This window comes from Aphelocoma coerulescens, chromosome 1 (assembly GCF_041296385.1).
Source record: "Aphelocoma coerulescens isolate FSJ_1873_10779 chromosome 1, UR_Acoe_1.0, whole genome shotgun sequence".
Taxonomy (NCBI): domain Eukaryota; kingdom Metazoa; phylum Chordata; class Aves; order Passeriformes; family Corvidae; genus Aphelocoma; species Aphelocoma coerulescens.
The window spans coordinates 13,755,028-13,781,845 of NC_091013.1; the positions used below are offsets into that span (position 1 = coordinate 13,755,028).

At 42.1% G+C, this 26,818-nt stretch overlaps 1 protein-coding gene and 1 long non-coding RNA gene across 3 annotated transcripts; one reads left to right on the forward strand and one right to left on the reverse strand.

The window, feature by feature from the left end:
* Positions 1-2,664: 2,664 nt before the first annotated feature.
* PRDX4 (peroxiredoxin 4) lies at positions 2,665-10,568 on the reverse strand. Of its 2 annotated transcripts, XM_068996808.1 has the most exons (8): positions 10,304-10,568; positions 8,451-8,568; positions 7,378-7,494; positions 6,702-6,824; positions 5,988-6,118; positions 4,363-4,397; positions 3,112-3,158; positions 2,665-2,788 (listed from the first exon to the last, which is right to left on the reverse strand). In XM_068996808.1, the coding sequence occupies exons 1-8, from the start codon at positions 10,518-10,520 to the stop codon at positions 2,785-2,787; spliced, it is 792 nt and encodes a 263-aa protein (XP_068852909.1). In that variant the 5' UTR covers positions 10,521-10,568; the 3' UTR covers positions 2,665-2,784. The 2 variants fall into 2 exon arrangements, with proteins under 2 accessions (XP_068852909.1, XP_068852827.1); XM_068996726.1 differs by lacking the exon at positions 3,112-3,158 and having other exon boundaries at positions 10,304-10,567.
* A 4,532-nt stretch (positions 10,569-15,100) lies between these two features.
* Positions 15,101-24,156, forward strand: LOC138099660 (uncharacterized). The gene is made up of 3 exons (XR_011146756.1): positions 15,101-15,739; positions 23,111-23,237; positions 24,020-24,156. It is a non-coding gene; the product is annotated as an uncharacterized lncRNA (long non-coding RNA).
* The last annotated feature ends 2,662 nt before the right edge of the window (positions 24,157-26,818 follow it).

Genomic DNA, 26,818 nt, shown 5'->3' on the forward strand with positions numbered 1-26,818 from the left:
GGGCGTAACTCAGGAAGGCTGCAGAGGGCTACATCAGCTAATAACATCAAAAATCTGTGCCATTATTATTATCTGAATTGATGCTTCTTCAATACTTCTGGAAGTGACATCCAGGTCTCAGCTAGATCCATCCTGCTTGAAAAGATGGCTTTCAGCTGCAGACCTCACCACCACATATAGTTTAACAGCTGAGGGTGCAGTAGTGGGGTGTGGGAGGCTTGCCCAAAATAGCAGAGGAAGTTGAAGACTCTGTCTTGTTATTAGTCATTACTTGCCTTGCAGGAGCATTTTTGCTCTTTCTGTTGAGAAGACAGGCTCACAATAGCATCTACATTTTATGCACTTCCAAGAGAGGCCCCATAATATATCCCAGAGTTTGGGAAAGCATAGATACATGAAATTTAATTTTTCCACTTATTTCAAACCTCAGGTAAAGAGTACTGGAAGAACAGACTGCTTTGTCATTTGTTCATCTCAAGCATGTACAATCACATGACAACTCAAGTCTGCTTAAGGACTACTTCCCCATTTCTCTGATACTTTTTATCCCCATTGAACTGCATTTAAAAAAAATCCTTATCCCATCCCTTCCTGCACGTTTAAAATGTAAATCTGCATTTATAAAAACCCTGAAAGTTGGCACAGCTATGCTCTGGGACCTACATTTGCAATTGCAAACAAAGCATGCAGATGGCCCCAGTTTTCTTCAGTCACTAAGTGTTCTCAGTGCTGTTTTCTGTTCTCGGCTCAGTCTCTACAGCTTTTGACAGCTGCTGCAGTGGTGCTGACTGTGCTCCAGTGCTACACCCTGTGGCTTTGTTGCTGTAACTCACTGCTCACTGGGCTCTGCAAGGAGCCCTGGGCTGGGTGGAGTGTGTTCAGCACGTGGCTGGTAACTCACCTGTGTCTGTATCAGGTGTCACTGGCTGGCTCAGTGCCACCGAGGTTCCTGCAGCTGGGAGAGCATTAGGTGTGACTGAGAGCCGCCTGGCTGGAGAGGTGGGCAAGGCCTTTGGGGAGCAGGGCACAGGCACCATTTCTAAAGGGGGCCCAAGTGTTGTATTTGTTTTGTGCCTTGGGCTGCTGATGAATATCTATGTAATAGCTGGGCCCGCAGTTGTCATGCTGCAGTGGCTTGGAGTTATCTGAACATTCTGTGTGTTGTTCTTGGTGCTTCAGGGTTGATGTAAACAGAATCCAGAGTAAAACTCAAGGTGATTAACAACCTAGTCATGTGGGAAAGCACCTCTCTACATGCTGCCCTCTGGTCTTTGCCATCACAGGCTGGAGCAGCACGTTAGCAGCCTTTGGGGTTTGGCATTGTCCCCGTTCTGCCTCTTACCATCTAGATGGGATGAGGGACTCCTTCTTTCCCCAGACCTCACAGGGACAGGCAGGTGGAAGCTCAGTAGAGCTCTGCTTGCTCTGGCTGTGGTTCCCTCTGCCTGTGGCATGGGCGTAGGTGTTATTTGTATCAGAGCTGAAGTGAAGCAGCCTCTCGTGCTCTGTGCCTGCAGTGACTAACACAGAGAGCTGCTCAATACTCACCTAAGTCCACAAAATCATTTAACTTCACAGTGCAAATCCATCTCCTGGCCTGGTTCTACAGAACTGTAGTGAAGCGTCTGTATAAAGGGCAGAGAATTGTATGGTCTGGTGAGGGAAGGGGAACTGAGTTCTCAGGCATGTGGGATCCAACTAAGAGTAATAATGTAGTGGTACAGATTGGAGCACGAAGGTGCTGGTCACCTTTTCAAGACTGGTGAAAAGCTGACATATATTTCAGTTGCTGTTTTTCCAGTTGCACAGACTCTACAATAACATGTCAGAAAGAGGAAGAGGTAGGAAGAAGCAAGATGACATCCTTAGGAAAGGGTTCTCCAGTGCACACAAGTATGTCTTACATTTCCCTTGGAAGAAGAAATCCACGTCCATCAGCCACAAAAGTTTCCGATGATCACATGCCAGTACTTATCTTGGGAAAGACTACAACTACTCCATTAAAACTAGGAACCACAGGTAATGAGTGGATTTGCATAGGACACTGTCCACCACATCCATCTGTTAACAGTGTAGGGACAGGGATCTAACTCAGGAAGTGTGAAAGAGAATCAATCTTATCAGCACAAACACTACAAATTCAAGCATAGAAAAATTTACTGGTTCAGCCCTTGAATCAACATGAACCAGCAGAGCTGTGTTTTTTTCAGTGCAGATGTATTGATTTATATCGTATAGGGTATCTTCTTAGTAGCTGGAAAGATGTTTTCAAGCTTTACACAGACTGGAAATTTAATTCAGCAACTGTAACTTATTCCTGGCTTTGAGGTTACTGCTATTGCCTCTGGACTAGAGACAAATGTACCATAACCAAGTGGCCCTTTTCTAGCTGTAGTTTCTACACACAAGAAAAACACACAAGATTTTTGCAGAAATTAAGAAATATATTAATAGCAAAAGTCATCAATCTAAGCCCAAGATGTTAAGAGAAGTGAATTTGGGGAAGACTGAGTATCTAAACAAACCCTAAAGAGAAAACATGTATTTCATAAGAATATGCTCTAATAACTAATGAGGTACCTGTGCTTCACACAGGTTAGACTTCTGTTTAAACGAGCCCTTTAATGTTTTACTGCTGTTAGATATTAATCAAACTCAAGAAAGTACCAAAATTAATGAAATTTTATTGGCAAAAATCAAGCTGAATGTGACCTATTTAGTTCAACAGATGCGAGCCTCAGTTTAGTTTATCAAAATACTTCAGTTTTCCAGCTGGATCTGGAATTATCTGTGCAAGAAAGAAAATGGAAATGTTAGTCAAAAACCAAAGCCACGAAAACACAACAAACTATAAAGCCAGAACAGCACAGTATTTCATAGCAGGATGCTACTGCCAACTCACTAGCAACACTGAAGAGTAATTTATCAGTTGATTTGGTACTAGATTACTGTTCATCTCTAAAGGTATGTAACAGCAGTAGCAGAGAGATTCAACTGACTGAGGCGTGAGAGAGTGCAGCCTACCAAAGGAAGAATTTTGACAGCTTGCCCCAAAAGCAAGGTATTTTGATAAATTAATGTCTTTAATCTAGAGGTTTAGAATTTACTTACAGTTCTTCCCTTGGCCACCACACTCTCATGGCTTCCTCTGGTTTGATCTAATTAAATCAAACACATTTAGAAGGCATGACTACATCTTTAAGAAAGGCTTTTTCATCTACTCTGCTATTATCTGCATGTTTTGCACAGAGGAGATGGAGAATGCTTATGTATTGCTTTAGATTATGAAATTGGCAGTATTGGAGCTGTTACTATCAGCATTTTAAGACTGTTTTTTAGAAAGTATGTTAATGCCATTGTTATCTAGGTGATCCTAGTTATGGAGGGCAGAAGTTTTCAGTACCAAAATACGAATGTTAGGCCAGCCAGCCCTCTTTCATTTTACAGTCTTAATATCCAGCTTTCCCCACTATGACACTCCTCTGCCAGCTTGAAAAAATTGATTCCCAGCCTCCAGTCATCCTGGGACGTTTTCTCATCCATCAAGGAAACATGGTTTAACATTCCACTGTTTTTTACTATCAAGTACAATGCTCACTAACTCTGCTTAGAGGCTTCTGGGACCTGGTTTTTGTTAAGCCAGCTCGTTAACAACAGTGCTCTGTCATCACCAGATGGTTCAGAAGGAAGCCACATGCTCAAATAAATGACAGTGATCTCATCTGAGCGAGGCAGCTCAGACCTCTGGTGAAAGTTTCATTATTCTGCTGAGGCTCACCCTGGGCCAGGGAACACAAACAAGTTCAATGGGTGTTTATCTGAACTCTGGCTCCTCTGCCTGCAGTCACATGGAGCCCAGGAGTAACAAAGAAGGGAGGCAATTGCACAGCAAAACAGTGCTCCCTGCAGGAGTGCTGATAATGGCACTGGCTCTGGCACATACAACAGCAGCCTGGGAACTTCTATCTTTCTTTTTTTGGGTAGTGCTCATGATCTGCAGTAAGAATCAACTGCACCAAGAATTTATATGGACAAATAACCAAGAAGATACAACTACCTCAAGAGTTTCCAACTTTCCCTCATCAGGTGTTAACGGGAAAAAAGTTCTTGATCACAAACTCACTGCTGATCAAGTGAATTTTGTTCACACACCAGGAGTTTGAAACAACTGGGACATGTCTACTGTGATGGAAACAAGCCCCTAATGAAATCAATAGCAATCCAAAAGATGTAACTTCAATAATGTGAGATTAATCATACCTTCTCATTGAAAGTTGCTAAGATTTTGGATTTGGTTTTAGTAGAAATGAGGACTGAGTGCTTGTTGGTAGTACATGCATGTTAATATAAACAGTGACTTACTGTTTCACTGCCAGGTTTCCAACCAGCAGGGCAAACTGAAAAAAAAAAAGGGACAAAGCTGAAGTATATTTACACACACTGACTTTTGTGTGCTCAAAATTGTCTTTCTGACCATGAAGTAAAACACCATGAACTAAGTGTCACATGTCAATATTTGAAACTATTAAATGTGCAGTTTTCTTTACACGTGGGATGGTGACCTAACAGTTTATACCTGACACAACCTACCACTTCTGTTACCTGAAAACTGCAGATCTCTGGATGGATGCCTATGCCTTAGTTTAATTCTTGTGCCCTTCTACACGAAGTATTAGCAAAGCAGTGTCCGAGAATGAACACCTCTTCTAGTAAAACCAGAAGTTTTGTACTAAAATTCAGGTGACTACCCAGAGACCTACCTTTCTTTCTTTAAAACCAAAACTAGGGGAATTTTTTAATAAAGAAATCAGTTCAAAGATTCCACAAGAGACTGATTTTATTTTTAGCCTTGCTTAGGAGCAAAGGGATCACAGCATGTGCTTACCACGCAGTGTGGCTGGGAGCCCTGGGACCACGTGTACAGCTGCATATTCTGGAGTAAAGCTCTCATCCGTTCAGAGCTCTCCCTCTGAGGTTTCATTCCAAGCAGTTATGCCACATTACACTGCTTTAAGATATGCTGACAGACAAAATGCCTCAAATGCTAGTAGGAATTGTGGAGAACTGTTATTCTGCACAAAGAAACCAATGAGGCATCTACAGAGGCTCTCCTCAACATTCACATAAAAGCTAGGAAAAATCGTGGTATTCTGGAAACCCTGCAAATCAACATTCTGTAAGATGGCTTTGTAACAAAATGTGGATAAATTTCCTTAGTCGGATGTGCATAGCCTAAGTATCAGCATCTATCTTTCCAAGTCTGTACAGCACAGCAGAATAATGAGTTGTGCCTCCATATAAAGGTACTTTCGAATGCCTGGTGACATTGAGTTGAACTGGCAGTTAAGCTGCTGAACATGTATTCATATTTGAACAAATCTTCCAATAAATTATTTAAAGAAATGTGAAAAGTTCACCCTATGCTTGAACTGGAGGAATAACAATTTTTGATACAAAGTAATGATCTGAAGAGAGTAAAACTTCTTTGTTGGGGAAAGATGATCACATAGCACTTATAAAGAAGACACAAGTATAAATGGTGCTAGAATTTCCACAGTATCACCACGTATCTTGACATGAAACACAATTACTTGTCACAGCTCCTCAATGAATGGCACAGGACAAGGATGGCCTGCATCTCCATTACTTTAGTATGCAAAACTGTACTGAAATATTTGGCCTCATTCTTCACAGCCTCATATTCTGTACAAATTTATGCTTGTGACACATGGTACGTAATGCCAAAATTCACACTAAGGAATGCTTTATGCTCTCATTCTCGTGGATGTGAAGCAAAATGTAAATTACTATTCTAGAAACAGCCTAAGGACCTGGAACCACAGAATTAAGCAGGGCAATCAAACCACTTCAGTTACTGCATGAGGCCAGTCCTTAATGCTACAGAGCATCTTTCCTCCAAAAAGCTACAAATACAGCTTCCAGGCTAAGTAAAACAATTTCCAATATGGCAGTATCTAAAAGAGCACCTTCTCCATGTTTGTCTGTGTACTGGAATGCTTGTACTAAACGAAGTGTTTCATCCACTGATCTCCCAACAGGAAGGTCATTCATTGTGATCTGTCGAAGGATTCTCTTATTGTCAATAATGAAAAGGCCTCTGTGGGGAAAAAAAAGTGTGTGTGTGTGTTAGGAAACAGAATTAATGATAGTGTTGTTTTTATGCACTATTTTATGTCTGCTGGATGGGAGGAATTTGATCTTTGCAAACACCATACAGCACCCACCACCAGTGACCTACTATTTTTTACCTGGGTATCACATGACATGAGCTGAGCTAAAGCTAAAACCAAAAAGGAATACTTCTTTGCAGAACATAAAACTAAGCTTTGACAGGTCCTGCCAGGGTGTGTGCAGATGCTCTGTCATTACAGGGATCCCAAAAGACACTATTCAGTTTTTGGCAAACGTAACTCTTTAGGTAACTTTAGTCTTGACTCCACTTGGACTTGGGAGGTCCCTGAGCAACTGTAGTTCTGGTGAATCCTGCATATTTGCCCTGCCTTGATCCCTCTTCTGACTCATTATGACTATATTTTTTCGTATTCTTCAATATTTGTTGCTTGTTATGAATCCCCAAGTAAAATCTGCTCTCAAAGAAAAATTTCAAATGCTTCTTTAAATACAAAGCATTAAGAATTACCCCAGCAAAAACCCAAGTGAACTGCGATCCAGTGAAATACCTAAGTGTATGTCCTTGATCTTCCAGATACACTCCATAATCCTTTGAAATCTGGTGTGTCAGATCAGAAAGAAGGGGAATCTTCATTGGTCCAAGTCCTCCTTGCTTACGGGGAGTATTAATCCTTTGAAGGAAATATAGATGTATTTCTCATACAGATTTATATTCCCTACACAAGTCAGCAATCACAAACCAGGTCAGTATGGACAGAAGGATTCAATGCAAGTGACATATTTTCTGTTCTGCACACAAAGGAGATGAACAGTATTTGTGGCTTGAACAGAATGTTCAGTAGATCTTTCGTAGGTTTTGTCCATATCTGTTAATGTGACCTCTTTCTTATCAGTCACATTTGCTTTATGCCAACATGCTCAGGAACTGGGACAATGTGAAGCATTTACTGATAGTTTCATTGTTTTCTATTTTCTTTTTGTATTTGTACTATTTTTTGGACTGAGACATGACATATTGCAAGCAATATACATGAAACAAGCTTCAAAAATAAAGGTACTTTCACACACTGGGGTTGTAATTTATTTTAAACATTTGTGTCAATAGCATCACACTTTCACACATTATGATATACCTACACAGGCTGAAAATCTGGGGAGGACTGTTCTTCAGCTAAGATTGAACCATGAACAATGTTTAGTGAAAGACAAGAGGTAGATACATACCATGCTAAGTGAGTGAATTTGGAGTCCACAGAACATGCTACTACTTCGGTATTTATTGCTCTGAATTCTTCAATTCGGTCACTGAAGGCGATTATCTCAGTTGGACAGACAAACGTACTAGAAAATTTAAGACAAGATAGAAGTCCAAATTTTATGAGAAAGCCAGTAAATTCTCTGCTTAACTTAAAATGATGGATTTATCATAAATTATTTCAGCTTTTGCTTATTTTTATTGCTTCTTCAAGTATTTAACCAAAATGCTGCCTGACAAATCCTCCACCCTCAGACTCCAGCTTAGCTACAAATGGATTATTTCTGAAGACTATAAATCTACAGTTATCTTACAGTCTGGATTCAGAGTTTTTACAGTGACTTTCTTTTAGATTTTATGAATATTAACTGTCTGAATTTAAGCACGATAAGCCAAATTTTTCAGAGAATCATAGTATAATTTGTTGCTACTGAGCATGTCTGCAAGTTTTAACTAATTTGTCTTCAACTTTTTGTACTACAGAAGAACTGAAGTGCTAAAGCTAATCATGTTAAAATATTAAAGCAGTTATGCATCTTCATTTTGTGGAAAAGAATGGGACTGTGCCTTAGAAAGCAGAGATGTTTTCACTCCATCAATGAAGTTACTGCATTCTAAATAAAGGAGGTTAATGTTAAATGCTCTTAGGATGTTACAGGATGAGCTTAAAGGGAAAATGCCACCTCTTGGATAGACACAGTCTAGAAAATATAGTTGGGATGCTGTCTTCTATTTGCAGCACTGATTTACAGCATGAAACAGAACACAGAAGCTGCCTAACTGGGGAACTACGAAGTTGGTTTTTTTGTGTGGAGACACAAATTAGTGACACAGTTATTAGGACAAAGACTGTGTTGCAATTTTACCAATGCATGATGAGAAAACAAATGCAAATAATACATTTTCTTCTGTCACTCCTTTCTTCTCTCCCAAATTCTTACCAAACAAAAATACAAGACCTCAAAAAAAGAGAAGAATTAATGAATTACGAATCTAGTGTAGCTGCACTCAGTCTTGGTATGTCTACAGTGCTCTTACTTACAAGTCCAGAGGATAGAAGAAGAAGACAAGATATTTTCCTTCATAATCTGTTAATTTCAGCTCTTTAAACTCTCCATTAATGACTGCTGTTCCCTCCCAGTAAGGTGCTGGCTTGGAGACTGAAATGCAAAGAATGTTCAATTAAAAGTCAGAATATGATGCCCGTGTTCAAACCAAGCTGTCCAAGGACAGCTGTTCTTCCTTTTGCTTGAAAAACAACCTGCAGCACAGTTCTACAATGAAACTGCTTTACAGCTCTAAACAGGGGGTGCAGAATGATGAACAAATGAAGGTTTTAGTACACATGGAAAGTAAATAATTTGGCCAACTTGTGCTTGTACGTGAGCCCTGCTAATAACTGACAATCAAGGCCACACAAACCTTATCTGGGCCTCCTGAACAAACCATGTGTGCCCTGCCAGCTCAAGGCACCTGCTAGACTGAAGGGGAAGCTGTTCAATACTTCAGGTACCCACACTGTTTTGTTAGGAATAGCTGTTGTGAACCAGAGGCATAAGGTAGTTCAAATTCACATTGCTCCATTTTAGCCAGGGGAGTTCTGGTCCACAAAAAATACATGCCACAACACGTTTAGAGACAAATGCCTAAAAATGCAACATATGTTTATTAAATTACAGCTCCTAAGCAAATTGAAGGCAGCTGTGCTTTAAAAAAATATCCAGTTGAAATGCATGAAATAAATTTACTATTCCTATCAGAAGAGATTAACCTTGAATTTAAAATATTAAAAATTAATCTGCCAGGTACTATTTTCATAGCAATGTGAATTCTGAGACAAAAGATAGCGTATGCTGGAATTACAAGGTGATCTCAATACATGTCAAGGACGTTGACATACATCTCCAGGAAATTAGGGAAAAGCTTCAGAGAAAAATATGTGGAATCTTAAATATTATCTGGATGGTGCCTGAATTGTTTGGCTCTCCTGTTCTTAGGACAGCCCACAGCAGCAGAATATAGTTAGCGAGGATGTATAACAAGGACCTTCAGATTAGGAGGGAGAAGGAAAAAATATTAAACAAAATACTGCATGTTTGGACCCCCTTCTAAATTAAGGTTATTGTTTTTGCAGTTATAAACACCCATCTGTAATAACTGACATTGCAAAGGGAGAAAAAACCCAAACAATGTTGGTTACAAATATCTTGGCTGCTTTTTTTTTTTTTTTTTTAACATCTGCTTGCAAACGTTTAAAAGAGAACGTACACCCTGGCTCAGTAAAGGGAAAGGATGTTAAAGCTGTACATTCTCACAGGGAAGATAATTTTTGTGTGATCTCTCTGTACTCTCTGTGCTGCAGAACGGGACTTGGAGCTGGTATCCCTGAACATCTCACTGCGGCGCGATTTACGGTGTTTGCCCCCAGGTCTGTCATATAAAGCCTTTAAATCACAACAGAGCACAGGCACAAAAGCCAGTGCCAAACCCAGCGCGGTGACAGCGGGTTACAGACGTGCCCGTTCATTGCTTCTGATCGCGGCGTGAGCACAAAACATTCCTGTGTGTGCCTTAAAGCGCTTCCCTGAACTCGTTCGCCATTTCTGCAACCAGAGACCTTGCTGGACGCCCGTGAGACGGCGGCGGGGACCACGATGGAAATGCAGGTCTGGAAGGGGCTGGCGGGGGCCGGTTCGCCCGCCCCTCCCGTGCCTGCCGCGGCCTCCCCGGAGGCTGCACGCAGAGCCGGCGTAGGGAAGGGAAGGGAAGCGAGGGCATCGGGAGCCCCCGCGCGCTCCGCCTGACGTGGCGCTGCCGCCGCCCCCCTCCGCCCCGCAGCCCGGAGCGCACTGCGGGCACATCCCCGCCCCGGCCCCATCCCCGCCCGGCACCTACTCTTGGCCTGGCTGAGGTGCAGCGAGTGGTCGGAGACAGGCAGCCGAGCCGCCTCCCCGGGGTACACCTGCCCGCCCGCGTAGTAATGGCACTGCTCGTCCCCGCGCTGCCGCGCCGGGCGCGGCTCCTCCGCCTCCGCTTCGCCTCCCAGCGCCGCCGCCACCAGGAGCAGCAGCAGCGCCTGGCGCCGGACCCCGGCCCGGCCGGCCGCCTCCATGTCCCGCCGAGCGACTGCACGTCCCCGCGGCGCGGCGAGGGGCGGCGGCGGCGGCGGGGAGGAGCTTGGTCCGCACACGCTCCCGCCGCATGGCCTGGCCTGGCCGGGGCTCGGGGAGGCGGGAGCGGGCACGGGGAGCTGTGTGCTTCCCCCGGGCCCGGCACAGCCACCCCGGGGCACAGCACGGCCACCCCCGGTCCGGGATAGGAACCCCAGCCCGGCACAGTCGCCCCGGGCCCTGTTCCCTCCGTGGGACCGGGCGCTGAGCCCGGGCAGTGCCGGTGGGGCTCGGCCTCGGAGGAGACGGGAATTGTGTATGTGTGTAGAGAAAGAGGGGAAAAATACCCGTGTGTGTGGAGAGAGAGCGCGCACGTATCCGGAGCGTGTGATTGCAGAAGGAAACTATCAGCGTGAGAGGCTTCCCATCTGCTATCATCTCTCTTATCTGTGGCAGCGTGGGTTCTGTGGGCAGGGCATCACTCGCGGTCATACCCAGCTATGCCAAGTGCAGCTTGTGCGTTCTGGCCTCATGAATACAGGAAATGCGAAAAAGGGCACTGCCTCGGGCTCAAAATCTGGAATTGTTGCCAGGCGGGCTGAATGGGCTCCATGTGGTGCACGTGGTGGATGTATGAGTGTGGTTTGACAGAAATGAAATACTAAGTGTTTTAATTCATTGAATCACAAAATGGTTTGGTTGGAAGGGACCTTTAAAGATAATCTATTCTAATACCCCTGCAATGGCAGGGTCATTTTCAACTAGATCAGGTTGCTCAGAGCCTTATCCAGCCTGACCTTGAATGTTTCCAGGGTTGGGGCATCCACCAGCTCTCTGGTCAACCTGTGCCAGTGTTTTGCCGCCCTTACTGTAAAAAATGTCTTCTTTACATTTAGTCTTAATGTACTGTTTTGTAGTTTAAAACCATTACTCCTTGTCTTATCACAACAGGCCCTACTAAAAAGTCTGTCCCCATCCTTCTTATAAGCCCCCTTTAGGTACTGGAAGGCTGCTCTAACGTCTCCCCAGAGCCTTCTCTTCTCCAGGCTGAACAACCTCAATGCTTACAGGAGACATGGTCCAACGCTGTGATCATCTCTGTGACCCAGATGCCTTGGTTCAAGTTTGCCCTGTGAAAGATCATTTTTCTCAGTGCTGAGTAGATTGTGGTTCATATCACAAAACAATTACATATTTATCACAGATAAGGATAGATAGAATGTAATTCCACAGTGCATTTAATAACAAGATTTTGAAGACAGTAACTAGGCTGTGACAAGCAGTTGGTAAGGCTTTGCAGCACAATTTCTGGTTGAACTAGGCATACCTATTGGACTGGGACAGGTTAGGTCATCTGTCAAGTGTATCAATTAAATTGTACCCAGGGCCCTTAAAAATTAAGGTGTGAGAGAGCTGGAGCTGTCCTTTATCAAAAGTGTTGACTTTTTGTGTTTTGAGCACTGTGGATGCCATTCTCTGGGAAAACTGGTGGTCCAGTAAAAGTTTTACTCCAGACCAACAATGTCAGGAATGTCTGCAGTGCACCCTATCTCTGCAGATGATTTGTGATAAATGTACCTTCAGGATAGTGTGGTACCTGTGTCAGAATGGACAGTACAATTTCTCTCCTTCTTTTTTTTAAATGATACAGAACAGGCATGTAAAGAGCAGAGGCAAAAGAAAACGCTGAGTTGAGGGCCGTTTTCAAAGAAGAAAGGCTCTGTAAAAGAAGAAAAGGATTAGCAAGGCACCTGTGATTATATGTTGTGTCTTGAAAAAATCCTACTATTTTTGTGGTTTCCTGCAGCAGATTTCAATCTTTAAAAAGATACTTCACAAAATTAAATTCACAGGAGCGGGAGAAACAAGATCTTGCAGGCATGCTTGTACTTCTTAGCCTATGATTTTAGTGTTCCTTTCTCCCAAAGCTCTGACTTCTCTCCAGAAGGGTCTCCTTTCCCATGTCTTGTGGTATTGGCCTTCAAGTTCCAGTCTAGGTTCTACAAGTTAGGGTCATGCTGTTCATAATCCTTACTGCCACAGTAATAATCTTACTTGGATGTGTTTGCCCGCCTGAAGGAAGGGATTGAAGATTCCTGAGGATCAGAAGGGTAAGGCTCTGGAACAGCCCTCTGATGAGTACGGGAGCAAAACACCTGCATATTTACTGGGCTTGATCAGCATGCGTGGAGTTATAAAAAAATTGTATTAAATGTCTGCCTACAGGGGAAATGGACTCGATGACACATGAGATCCCCTTGTCCTGTTTTTTCACAGGGAGTTGGTGGTGGCCATTCTCTGATTATACCTCCCAAAGTGTTGAAAGCAGGATAAAACCTGTTCCTTTCTTTGCTGCTGTTAGAGTTTGACACTCCATCCCTATCAAGGTCATGTCACTAAAAGGAGGATGAAGAAAACCTGTTTGGTCATGTTAAGCACTGTGGCTGTGGTGGAAAAAAACACTTAAACAATCTTTGTACTCCCACTGATCTTGGAATCAGACAAGTTTTACATTTAAGCTTGCTAAAATGTGTTGAGAGATTACTGTCTTACATGATCCAACTCTAGTAGCACCAAATTTAACATCAAGCTTTCCTCAATCTCACTGCTCATAAGAAAAGTGACAGTGATGACCTCTGTGAGTTCACAGTGAAAGTTATTTTGGTTGGCCCTGCTCTTCTCTTTGTGCTGGTGTTTTGAGCTGTAGGAAATGGCAGTGATTTGAGAGGTAGACATACAGTGAAGTTGAAAAAAAAGAACAGTTGCAAGGTATGCACTTTGCATAATGTTAACAACCCTCAGTTGAAAGATATTCCTGCATACCTCTAAAGGAGAGAGAAAACCAGTAAAATCAATGCAGTAAAAATAGAAAAAAAGCAGGCCTCTTGTAAGTGGAGAAAATGCTGAAGGACAAAAATGGGTTTTATCTGCAGAATATAATGTTAGTTTAATAGCACTAATTTGAGCTTCACATGTGATTAAGTCTATATAGGCATGGAACAGAGTTCAAAAGAGCACCAAGAAAGACTTCCTGGGTGATGCTGTACTCTCAAGACTTCTGCAAGTGATTAAAAAAAGAAAAATTTCATAAATGGAATCCAAGATGAAGTCCAAATATATATCACTCTTCAGTGTCTAAATGGAGATGGGCAGTCTTCTTTTTTCCCCAGTGATGCAATACTTGAACTGAATGCTGATTTTTGAGTTTAAATTGGTGATATTAAGCGATGCTGTTGAAGTGTGATAAGAGAAACAGTGCTACATTCATCTTGTGATACAGCTCTTCCGAAGCTGGTAGGGCTTACCATTATATAAAGGGAAATTTCTTAAATCCTTCTTTTCCCCCACTGTGCTGCAGGCAGCATTCCTCATGTCCTGCCATATCCAGGCCCACAAAGATGGGTCAGTTTTGGCAAAGGGCTTGATGGTGGCACTAAAGTTCTGTAAGCAGGGAGTGATTTTGGCTACTAAGCAGTTTAGAAGTGGTTATGGAGGTTCTGTGTGGTAATAAAATACCTCACTGCAATTTAAATGACCGAACATAAAAATATCTTGGAAAAATTAGTGTAATATATTGTAGCAAGATACCTGTCACCATTTCCTGGAACAGATGGAGCAGATGTTCAATATTGTGCTGGTGAAACTAGCAATTGGTTTTATCCTCCTTGTGGTTTACAGGGACATTTTAACAAATATATTGCTCGTCATGCATGACAAAAAAATCTATAGCGTAGGAAACTTTGCCGGAGAAAGGAGGGCAGAAAGCATCTGTTTTGTGAGAGGGATTGGATCGGAACAGAATGACCATAATTAAAATTACCAATTAGAGAAGACTTCTTCTCTTTGACTCTTGCTAAGGCCAGACTGGTGGGGTCAGCTCCATGTGTGCTGACTGCAAAGGGGGCTTGAAGAAAAAGTGTATCTGGCTGAGGAGTGCTGCATGGTGGCATTTGCTTTAATAGGAGCTGCATCCTGACTTCTGACTGCTGCTTGTGTTGTCAGCTTGTGGAAGCAGTATGGCTGAATAAATATAAACATAGACCTTGTAAAATCTGCCACGTTGTACTATAGAAGCATCATAGATATGTTTATTCCTGCAGCCTACCTCTGGGGAATGCATTAGTGTTTGGAGAGGAATTCATGTTTTTCCTCTGCAAACACACCTGCCATAGAAAAGTTCTGCTTCATTTCTTTCCCTTTCTCTTCTGACTCTGCTTCTTATGTCATTGGTGTCAGAAACCCTGCAGGGTCTGTGTGATAGGAAAAGGACAGAGCACGTTACTGATGTGTTTGACTGAGCATGGCAAAAAATGGTGTTTGGTACTGCTAGTCAGTGGGTGAGGGGGGAGTATGGTTTCTAAAGCTCCTATTCCAAGCTTTCTTCTGTCTCTGTAGGTGCTGACAGAATCTACAAGTTTGTGAATATAAACAAACATTGTGAAACCACCTTCTTGAGTTGGTAAGTCATGTAGTCCTTGCAGGGCCTCGTCAGTTTTCCTTTGGCTGTCACCTGGGGGTGGGTTACAAGTGTGTTTATGCTCTCTCATTTTTTTTTCCTTTAACAAGCATGTATTCAAAGAAAGTGCCCAAAACATCTCTGTGCACTAGCACAATTTTTGGACAGTTGTACTGACAAGTGAGGACCGAGAAAGTCAGTGCTGAACAGCACCTGTTAGACATATGCTGTTCTCTGCAAGTCAGTGAACTGTGAAGGACATCACTGGAAAACCAATGCTGGCTGTCTGGACGTGCCCTTGGCAGCATGCTGCTGCTGTGCCCTGAGACCATCACAGCCCAGAGCTTGCTACCCAAAATCACCTAGCCAGCTTTGTCTGGTGGTGCTGACCAAGAGAGACCTTCACCCACAGAGCAGTAACCCCACTGTGTCAAGTGCAGCGATCTCCATCAGGGACATTCACAGGGGTTCACAGGCTCCTGCCCTCGGGATCCTACCCTTGGATCTGCCTTCTCAGATCTGAACTGAGCCTAGAGCACTCTGGTCCAAGCCTTGGGCTCAGTCAGCCTTTGGGAAAAGCTGGAAGATTTGTCACCTCTCTGCTCAGACAAAAAGCAAAGCTGTGTCCTGCCCTTGCAGGTGTCTGAATCACAGCCTCATGGATGGAAAGAAACCCTCTGGCAACCGAATTCCATATTCTCTCAAACCAGAACAGAGACAGATGTTGCCAGTGTTTATTGGTGACAGCTGGGGAATGCCTCTTCTGTGGGTAGCCACTAAAGCCTTGCTCAGGCTTATGGGTGTGCTATGTGCCTTGCATTTGGGCAGTGAAGGGAAATGGAATGTTTAGCTGTTGTCAAAAAATAGATCCTACTGTCTGAAGCATGGGTGATCCCATGATCTGTGTAGGAGAGAAAGCTGCATTCCCAGGATAGTGGGATAACATGGTCTTTAAAACCTTCCAGCTCTTCTCCTTATGCTGGCCTGCCTGTGCCTCTTCACTTTTATCTTGAAAAGCTTTTTATATTATCTGTTTTCTAGCACTGTTTTATACCTAAATTTGCTTTTCTCTTCTTTTTGTACTTATGAAAGAGAAAAATGGCTTGTAATGAGAAATATCCGTGCACCTTGATGTGTCAGTTGCTTTTACATTGCTCACTAGATGGCAGTACGATGCTTGTTATACCGATTGAAAGAATTGGAGTCCTCTGTTCTCAAAGTGCCTGAAATTTCCTGAAATCTGGGGATCTGGTATTTGCTTCTTTAAAATACGAGATTCACAGGTGTAGGAAATGCAAGTTGAAATCTATATTCAATCCTCATAAACAACCCCAGTTCCTGTGAACTTGTTACAACAATCAGGCTTATATAATTTTTTCAGTAAAAAGTTTACACTATTGGGTAAACTCTGAGAGTGAAGATGCTGGTGATACCACAGTAGTCTCTTAAAAAGGACGGGAAAAAAACCCCCAACCATAAAAATCCTGGTGAAAGACGTGAAAATTGGTAACAGAAAATGAGTTTTAACCTGGTCACTATAGAGTGCTGAAATCAATACTGGATTTTTATTTCTGCTTCCAGTTTTGCTAGCTATGCACAGTTTTCTGGGAGTTTAGGTAGCACTCTGGAAAGCTATCATCTCTAACTAATCTGAGTGGAGTGCACAGGCCCTGCTTCTTCTCTGCTCTTTCAGAAATCTCTGTGCTCCATGTAGAATTGCTATAAGTAAATGAAGACTTTTCCTTTTTTATGGTAACATCCTCACCCATCCCAACTCAATTTTGCACATATTTCAGAGGTTCAACTATTTCAGCTTGCCTGCTTGGTCTAATGCAAGGACCTAAAGATTTTCTTGCAAAGCAAAATTTCTTAGTAATTGGAGGGGAAATGGACCCAGTATTTGTGTTCCCCAGACCATAGGTATATGTCTTAAGTCTCCTATAGTTCACTCCAATAGTCTAATTTAGGATATAAGTTGTGTAGTAAACTGTAAATTACTTTGGGTTAATAGTAAACTCCCGTTAGAGTCAAAGCTCTTTTTCTGCTTTGATTTGTCAACTTTCCAGGTGGCCTTTGTGCAAGAGTCAATATTTGATCTACCACAACTAATCTTGAAATCTAGTGCTGTTGTTTTCCCATAATTAAAGGGAAAAAAGCCCATGGTACGTAGCTATGAGTTTTATTTATGCTTACTCTTTTTTAAGAAAGGCATCATTCTTAGAAGTTTGGAAAAGTTAGCAAGTTTACTAATTCTTAAGTGAAAGCATAGGGATTTCAAGATACTGTGGGTATTATAGGTAGTACACTTGAAGTATACTACCTTTGTGCAAAGCATTTATGAATTTATGCCTTCCAATCTCATTCACCATTACAGAATCAAAATATGGACGAAAATATTTAGAAAATACTGATACTTGCTACAGTTGGGTGCAGCTGCTTTGCTTTTTTCTGCTGCTCTTGAAGCCTAAAATAAAGCACAGTGTGCAACTTGCACACTTAAATCATAATACGAGAGTGAGAACCAGACTACTACTACTGTTTTCTTCAGTATGCAGTCTAAAGTGATGAAAAGGGGACTGGGTTGGTTCACACCATCATGTAATCTGAAAATAAAATAGCACTTCTGCATGAGCACAGTTAATGCTCCCTGTGCCATTCCAGGCATGACCCAAAGTCTGTCCCTGGACACAGGGATGAATATATCTGAACCACTCCAGAACTGCAGCTGTCTTGTCAAAATTTGTGTCATCTCTGTCATTCACTGTGTGGGAGTTGCTGCTGAATAATGCCCCCTATTTTAAAAAGATTTAAAAACTTTCTAAGATTTTGAGTATGGTAAGTATTGCTGAGATACATTGAATGATGTGTTGATCTTTTGCACAAGTAGCTGTTGCAAGGGATTATTCCTCAGGCCTACGCTTTGAAGTAGCTGCTGTGAGTAACTATTGACTGAGCTGAAGTTGCCAGTTAAGAAAGCTGATAGCACAGAATAGCTCATGGAGCAGAGCTCCTCTCTTAGACCTGGGTGTTGATTTCTGAGATAAAATTTCTGCCAGATGGTATTTTTAATGGAAATGAAACAAGCAGCATTAAAAAAAAAAACAACCCAAGAAGTCAGATTCTGTATCTCCTGATCATCCTGTAGGAAAGCAGACTTCAAGGTTGTCTGCAACATTTGCTGCCATTTCTCAAAGGCCTGCCATGATGCTTTTTGTCCTGAGTCTGCAGCCACGTTACCAACAGACTGGAGCCTCTTAGTGTTTAGCAAGAAATAATTGATTTTAAAAATGCCTCATTAAAAATACCCGGCATAATCTTGATAATTTCATTTTTATTACCCATTTGGTCAGTTTTCTTACTATAAAGCCATCCAGAAACTGTTGCAGCAAGTTGGCATTGATACTGAAAGACTTGGCTGTGCCATGAGCTTTGTGCTCTGCTCCTCCCCAGGCAGCAGCAGTGCACCTTGAGAGTCCCCTGCTTGCTGTACCTGCTGCCTGGACATGCTTGAGTAGGTCACCACAGCAAACCACTGTTTATATTTACCAAATTGTTTGTTAAGGGTCAGTAGTTCATTATAATCCCAAGCCACTTCATGCTTCAGTGCATTCCCATTCGCATCTCGGTGCTCCTGGGTGTTTCTGATAATGGCAGGAGAGCTGCTGTGGGGTTGTTACTGTGGAGGGAGGGATAGACTGTCACCAGTATGTCCTGCCTCACAGAGGGGTTTCTTTGAAAAATTGCAAATAAAGAGGAAGCAGAAGGCTCCAGGTGACAGAAGGTATAGCTTGGTCAGGAAATGCACTTAAATCCTTCTGCAGCCACTCAGGGAAAACAAGTCTGTCCTGTCTGTAGCTACAGGGGCTGTCTGTTTTTCAGAAGCTATGAAGATTTTGCTTTTAGCCTGAACATTTGTGGTGTGAAGCCTGCTGTTGGTGACAGCAGTGCTCCACAATGGAAGAGCGTGAGCTTTGCTGGGCAGACCAGCCAAATGCTCCCTCTTTCCTCACTCTCCAGAGTGAGCTAGATAACAGCCCCAAGCCTGGAAGGAAGAAATGGTGAGCCCTATGCCTTGAGCTTTTGTGCAGTGTTGCTAAACTCAGATGCTAAGAGGTTGGAAGATGGAAAGCAGTAGCAGTAAGAGACCTGGAGATCTTTAGAGCTGTCTGGTTCCTGGTAGGATTCACATGTCTGGGTTTCCATGGAGGCTCCAGACTGCCATTGTTTTAAATGAAAGATGAACTTCCATGTAATTGTGAGACGTTTGAAGGAAAGACTTTGGGGAAACAAGCAAATACTGTGATGTTCCTGAACAATTGTGCCCAGCCTTTGGGTGGCTGAAAGCAGAAGTGTGGAGGACACTTTTGCCATGGGTCAGATTGTTTTGTGGTTCTTACATGAGGTTTGTGTAAGGGCAGAGTGTGTGGAGTCTGTACAGCTGCTCTGCTGTGCCTGCAGGCTTGTCCTACTGTGGGCTAGCTGAAGGAGAGGCCAGCAGCTCCTTCCACCTCCCTTCCCCAGCAGAAAACTGCTTCTGAGAGATGCAGCAGGGTCAGGGCTGTTTTCAGAGCCTGTTTGGAGAAAATGAGGTTACAGGCATCACCAGGAGGAGTCTGGCATTGCTCTGCTCCCACTCTGCCCAGCGGACGCTGCTGTCCTGGTTAAATACCTCAAAACAGCTAGACCAGGCTTGGTTTGGAGGAACATCATCTCTGAAAGGTTTACTCAGGCACCTGAGGAAATTAGTGTGGAATAAAGACTTGGGAGAACTGAACTGAGTCTGAGCATCAGTAATGCATCAAGAGGCATGAATATTACTAAAATATATGAAATGAAAGTTAGTGGAAAAAATGAAACATTTAGTGAAGCATGCAGAGCTGGAAACATTGCCATGGTTATTAGGTTTTAATTAGTTGGAAACTGCTCATTCAAGCTCTGTTTCTGTGCAGTGATTGTCCTAATGTGGTTAGGTTTGGGATCTAACATTTCTGAATTTTCCCTTCTTTATGAGTGCTAAGTACTGAAATCTTCGTTATACATGTGTCCTTCTGGCTTCTGGAGTGCTGATTTTTTGTACACAAATTTTGCAGTAAATGATACTGGTTGCTGCCTAGTGGTACTTACTGTAGCCCCAGGGACATAAGTGGTCCTACTCAAAAGACATTTCATGTGAAAGGAAACATTTGAGGGTGTTTCACAACAGGAAACTAGTGCCATCTTACCTGTTTCACCTTTCAATATCAAAAAGACTGAGAAGCTCAGGGCCTGTGTTTTTACAATGCTCTGTGAGCTCACGTGGCCTCTAGATGTACGCACACAGACACCTAAGTGTGTCAGTGAAAAAACTGAAATTAATTCTTTTTCTTCCACTGAAAGGTTGCCCCTCCACAGTTGAGAATACTCCATTACTATTAAAATACTTCATAATACCTGTTTTCAGAGACAGGAACATTTTTAATCCCTGGTCTCGCTTCACATGAGTGAATACAGATCTAGAGCATTAACTAGAGCATTTGTACCTGGAATTAAAAAGGCGTATTTTGGGCATCACTATGTGTCTGTTTTCCAATTCCTTGTTTGGAAGTCTTTATCTTTGCTATCTTATCTGATGCCTTCTGGAAACAATTTTCCCTTAACACCGCTTCATAAGTTTCAGCATACACTAGACTGGAGGTTCTGGGCCATTTCTCACGTTTTGTAATGAATTTTCTGATTGAATTCTTTTACAGGTGGCACCTCATACATGCAAAGCAGTCCCTAAGATCCTGGTGGATTTTTTACTTATTTTATGTATACAGCTCTAAGAACTTGTGATATATTCTGAAAAGCTAAATTGCCACTGAAATGTGCACATTTATGTTTTCCAAGGCATTAAATGAAAAATCTGAAAAGGGATAAGAATAAAATAAGAATAAGCCTATTAACATAAAACCAGGTAAAATTAGAAACCAAGTGTGTTTGTACAGTTAAATTTTATTTGGAATAACCACAACAGTTTGAAATAACTACCAGATCTGTTGTCAAATAGCTGAATGTTATCAGAGAAACTCTGTCACTTGCATTAATTTAATTAATGCCTCAGGCTTTACATGAGTAGCCATAACACTAAGGTGATTAATCTGTGATTGTAAAAGGAAACACCGGTATAGTTCTGTGGGTTCAAAATTTTCCTCACTGGGCAACCTATGAGAATTTTAATTTGGAGTTTTGTTAAACCTCCTTAAAAGTTAGTTCTGTCATGTAATGTTCTTCAGAGATGGCTGAACGTGGGGTGAAAGGCAGGGGCCTCTCCCCTGTGAGAGCAGATCCTGCCCCCCTCCATGAGCTCCAGAAACGCCTGAGTTCACAGGGAAGGTGCAGCCTGCCTGCAGGAGAGGTCTGGCTGCTGAGGGAAAGGTTATTCTGTGGGGGTGTGTAGGGCACTAAAGGTGTGGGAGTAATTCACAGAACTGAGCAGCTGCAGAATAAAATAGGAGTGTTAGTGGAGAAAGAGTCATGATGGGGAGGGATTCTGCTGCTGTAAAGCAACATGAGTGACTGTGAGTTGAAGGCACTAAACAGGGAATCCTTGGAGAAGAGGCAGTGCTTGGCATTGTTCAGAAGAGCAAGCAGGGTCTTGTTTGCATGATTAGGGCTGGAGGGACTTTTGGTCATTGCAACCACTGCACACTCAGATTCATCCAACTTTCAGTAGCGGAACAGAAACTCCTGCACCTCCACCACATAGTACACCTCCACTGTACCACAGAAAAGGAAAATAGCAGTTTGACACCTGTATTTAAAAAGGACTTTGGAAACATGTCAACGTGGCTTTTGTCAAGAGAAATCATGTCTGAGAGAAATCCACTGCTCTTTGTCTGAAGCACTGACATGAGTGTAGATTAGGGTGATTTGGTTGGTACAGTGTGCTCAGGTTTTTCTAAAGCTTTTGATAAGCTCCTCAGTTGGAAGATCCTAAAGAAGCAAAACAGTAGCAGGATGAAAGGAAAGTTCCCTGCTGGAAATGACGTGAGGAGTAGGAATAAACAGTCAGGTATTTCAGTGGGAGATAACAAGTGGAATCCCAGAGGGATCTGCACTGAGTTCTGTGATGCCTGGCGTATTCATAAGTGGTCTGGAAAATGTCCTAAATAGTGCTGGATGCTTCTTTGACTGAGTTATTCAGGGTAGAAAAAATAAAAATCTACTTTTAAAAACGTGGTGAGTGGTGCTGCAGTAAAATGGCAGCCTACATTTGGTGCCAATAACCACAAGATAACGCACATGGGAAAAAATAAACCTGACTGTACAATGCTGAAATGGACTTTAAACTACCTATTGTGACTCAGGGAAGAGAGTTCAAATTAGCTGTCAGTAATTCTAAAAATGTTGGCCGAGGGCAGAGCAATGCTCAAAAGCAAATGGATTGTCAGAAATTGCTAGGGAAGACACAGCAAACAAAATAATTATTTTGCTGTGCATTCACCTCTTGATTACTGTGCGCTGTTCTGATCTCCACGTCTAAGAAAAGCTATGGCAGTGTTCGAAGGGGACAGAGAAACCTGACAAGTGTTTTCACAAACAAAGAACAGCTTCTGAATTGAGATTGATTAAATAGACTCCTTAGATGGGAAAAGGGAAGGTGGAAAGGCATGCGATAGCGGTGTTTAAAATCATGAGTGGCACAGAGAAAATAAGTAGCAAATGGTTGTTTGCCTTTCTCCCAGAACAAGAGCAAGGGACATCAGGTGGAATTACTGAGTAGTGGCTTAAGCAAACAACAGCAGACTTGGTCCTTGTGGTGTGTGATTAAACTGGAACCAGTCTTACAGTATTCTGCTGGGTGCCAGGAGGTTAGATGGGCTCAAAACCAATCAGGTGAACTAATGGAAAAAGAAATCTATCAGGGACTATTAGGCAACAAGATGACATTTGTGCCCAAGGAGCTGTCTGTGTGGCAGGCTCTGGATGTGGGGAGGAGAGAGTGGAGAAATGACTGCATGGTTACCCCTTTTAAAAGTTGTTTTCCTTGGTATCTTCTGCTGGCTCCTGTCAGCAGTGGAATACTGGACTAAGTGGACCTTTGATCTGATCTAACAGAATTCTTCTGCATAATGTTTCTGTTTAATTTTTTTTATGTTTTTGCACATAAAATAGCTCAGAGATCCACAGGGTCCCAAGGCTTGATCCCTATTAAAAAAATTTAGACCCAGCCTGGATGTCCACTTGAAGTCTTGAAAGAGAACGTATTTGGAAGGTCTCATTGATCCAGCTGCCTGAGAAGGTGAGAGCCCTGGTGACTTCAGTAATGAACCAGAGACACCCAGGCTTCTGGGTATCAAATTTGGTTCCTTGTAGGATAAGTAAGTAAAATTAATACCTGTGCTGCATTGGGTTTTCCTTCATCCTGTAGTTCAACGATTTGTCAGTTTTTTTGCATTGTACAGTTTATTGTTCTGCTTTCTGAGCACATCTGATGGATGTACAGGAGCAAGCCAACATATTGTCATTGGTTAGAGAATGTTCCTTTAAAGCGGTGACAAAATTACTCTGTAGCTAGAAGTGTGACCATGAGAGCTGTATTTTGATACCAGGAGAATGTTGAAGTAGAGTTAAATTGAATGTCTGTTTCTTCAAGGAGGGCAAATTTAATCAGCTGCTCAAAATCAAATTAAGGGGGAAATCAGTTTGGAAAAACACAAGAATTACAATATAGCTAATGACCTGAGGTAATACTGGCAAGAAATTTGCTTTCACATTATAAAATGAAAAATTGTTGCTCTAAGAGGGAACTGCTTGTAGCTCGTGATTGCCAGGGTAGTTCAGAGCCTGGTGTTTCCTTGAGAGAACAATTAAAATGTGCCGCCCTTCCACCATTTACTTCCCCTCTATTATGGTAGTTAATACCAACAGTTATTATACTGTGATCAAGCCTGTCAGTGTTTCTATCACAGTATTATTTTTTAACTTGGATGTTAAGCTGGAAATGTTTTCCCAGCCCAGCCTGAAACAGCCTCTTGCAGCTGGTGGCCCATGAGTGATCCACAAGTGTCGTATCTTTTGCAGAAACACAGGCTCTCCTACAGCATCAGTCCTTGTAAGAACCATCTCTGCAGCTGGGAATAGAAAGTGAATACTGCATTTGACTGCGTCTTGTTGCAGAGAGGGATTTGGATTTTAATGTACACATTCTTTTGATTCACATTGGTGAGTAAGGGGGCTTTATTCAGTGTGGTTGAAAGGGACGAGGTCTTTTGCTGCTGATCTACTTCCAATAGAAAGGGAAGACACTGAAGGAGCTGTGGCTCAAAGGTTCTGCTGCTGTTCTCATCCCTGAAGGTGATCCCTTCTTGCATAAATTTGTCTCTTATTGACAGAGAATTTGGGGATGGTGGCCAGAAGCTGCAGCCATGACTCAGTAAGAAGGGGAGAAGTGCTGCTCTGATATTACTTAGAACTGCATTTAACTTAAAACAGCACAGTGCCTTGCTCTTCTGTGACCTTTACCCATCAGGAGTTATTAGCTAATTGAATTCAGAAGGTAACTCCCTAACTGTTTTCAAACTAAATTAACTTGCTTCAAGGGACCAAGTTGTGTTTGTATTTCCACAGAGATAATGAGTTTAGGCTTCAACTGAAACCTTGCCAAATAATGAGGAAAAAATAAATCAATGACCTCACTCTTATCTGGTCTTAACAGGCAGGCTTTCCTTTGCTAAAAGTGACCCTGAAGTGGTCTGGATTGATTCACACAAATACCAAACCCTGCATCCTGCTAAGCAGAGCCGTCCTGGGGAACGCTTTGCTCCACAAGGAGATCTAATCTGAACATCAGCAAAGCTGCAAGGATTTGAATCACAGCTTTTCTTAGAGTCAAAATGAATGCTTCTGAGAAATTCAAATGAGCAGTAAGATAAAGAGTTAAGGAGGAATTTAGCTTCAATGCTAATTAGAAGAAAAAAACCACATTCTCACACTTGTGCCTGGGACTGAACAGTCTTCATAGGCATATACTTCTCTGATTCTCCATAGACATATGCTTCTCTGATTATTTAATTAGCTGGTATTGTTAAATAAGAAATGCTTTACAGACATTAAGGGGAGATTGTTGCCTGCTGAGAACTGGTGTAGCTGTGTCGGTGGAGATCTTTCCTTTGGTGCCTTGATTAATGGAAGTACACAGCTCAGAAATGTGCCTCTCCCAAAGCACCTTCTCACTCTCTATATGGATCTCTCAAGTGAAGGCTTAAATCTTCAGGTAATAAATGTGATTAATAATAGTTTTACAGAATATATGAGGCAATCTGTTCAAGTATGCAGAGGTAAGAGGCAGGAGGTTTTAAATACCGGTAAAGTATCTGTAAAACCTACTCTTAAAGTCCAAAATAGGAAATTGAAATTTTATAGTAGCAATAGCAGTAGTACTAGTAAAGACCAGTCTGGTCTAATAAGAGAGGTGATGTTTTAGGGAGAGATGGTTGCTTTTACCAAATTTGTTGATACAGTTTGTATAGTGCACCTATTCTTCTGCTGTTGAATGTCAAGGAAAAAGTGCCCCTAGGCAAAACTCCTTGGAGACATTCAAAACCTGACTGGACACAGCCGTGGGCAACTATCCTTTGTTGACTCAGCTCTGAGCACAGGTCAGGCCTGTGCTGCAGGATGATCTGCCTTCCAAACTCAACCAATCTATGACTTTGTGAATCCAGAATACATTTTTAATCAGTCGCTAGGACCTTCTCATGGGAACTGGTGCAGAGAGCAGAACCCAGGTCCCGTCTAGGGGAAGAAGGCTCTGAAAAGGGTTTCTCTCTTATGAATCAAACTCGGCTCCTTGAGTTCCTTAGCTTTTTGTCCTTTTGCAAAACTGAAGTCCCATGCAACTTTCAGAAAACTGACCTGGCATCTGTCTGTCATTCCAGATTTATCAACTTGCCACCTCTGAAAACTGTGAGAAATTGGCCTTTGGCCATAAGTGAGTTCCACTCAGAGCAATCTTCATTTGTGACTAGCTTGGATGTGCTTATTTCAGTGCTGCATCCAAAAGGCTAAACGAACTTATTAGGGAGGTGGTTTGATCTGAGCATAAAGTTAATTCATCTAACAACATCATGGGATAAAGCAAAATGGACAGAACACTCCCATAAAATAAATCAGATATGGAAATAAAATGTCAGAAGCTGAAATCATTCTATGTAATGCATTTTATTTTTCATAATATTTCATATTTGCAGTGGAAATGTTTTTTTAAATGGTCACATTTGGAAAATCTTGTGATTAAATAAATTAAAATATCCTCTGCCTTATTTAAAATATTTCAATCTTTTTATATGTTGTGTCTGTGATTATTAAGATTAAAAGAATATAGGAAAAAAAGTAAATGTTTGAAAAGCTGCTTTGGCTTACTGTCTTCAAGCAATTGCCATAGCTCCTTAGTGACAACTTGAAGATTATTATATAGTCAGAGTGCTGTAGGGATGAGAACTGAGGCTTGAACTTCAGGAAAACTGTAGAATATTTTCTGCCAAGAAAAGTGAAGGACTGAGTCCTTGCACTTGGTGGAGATCCAGTCAGAGACCACATAGAATACAACATGCTAACATTTATATAAAAAGCCCCTCCCCCCCATATTAACAGTGAAGAAGTTGGCTGCTATTTGATTCTGAATTTGATTAAATAGATAATTTTATCAAAGAGTCAGCTGGATGCATCTCCACTTGGAAGCAGAATATTCATCTAATATGTGAACCACAACCACAACTTTGATTATAAAGCTTTCACCCTAGTTTTAAGTTGTGGTAACCAAACTCTTCTTTTCCTTCCTTGTCAGCTGTTGCCCTGTCTGTGCAATGCAGTCCACTTGAC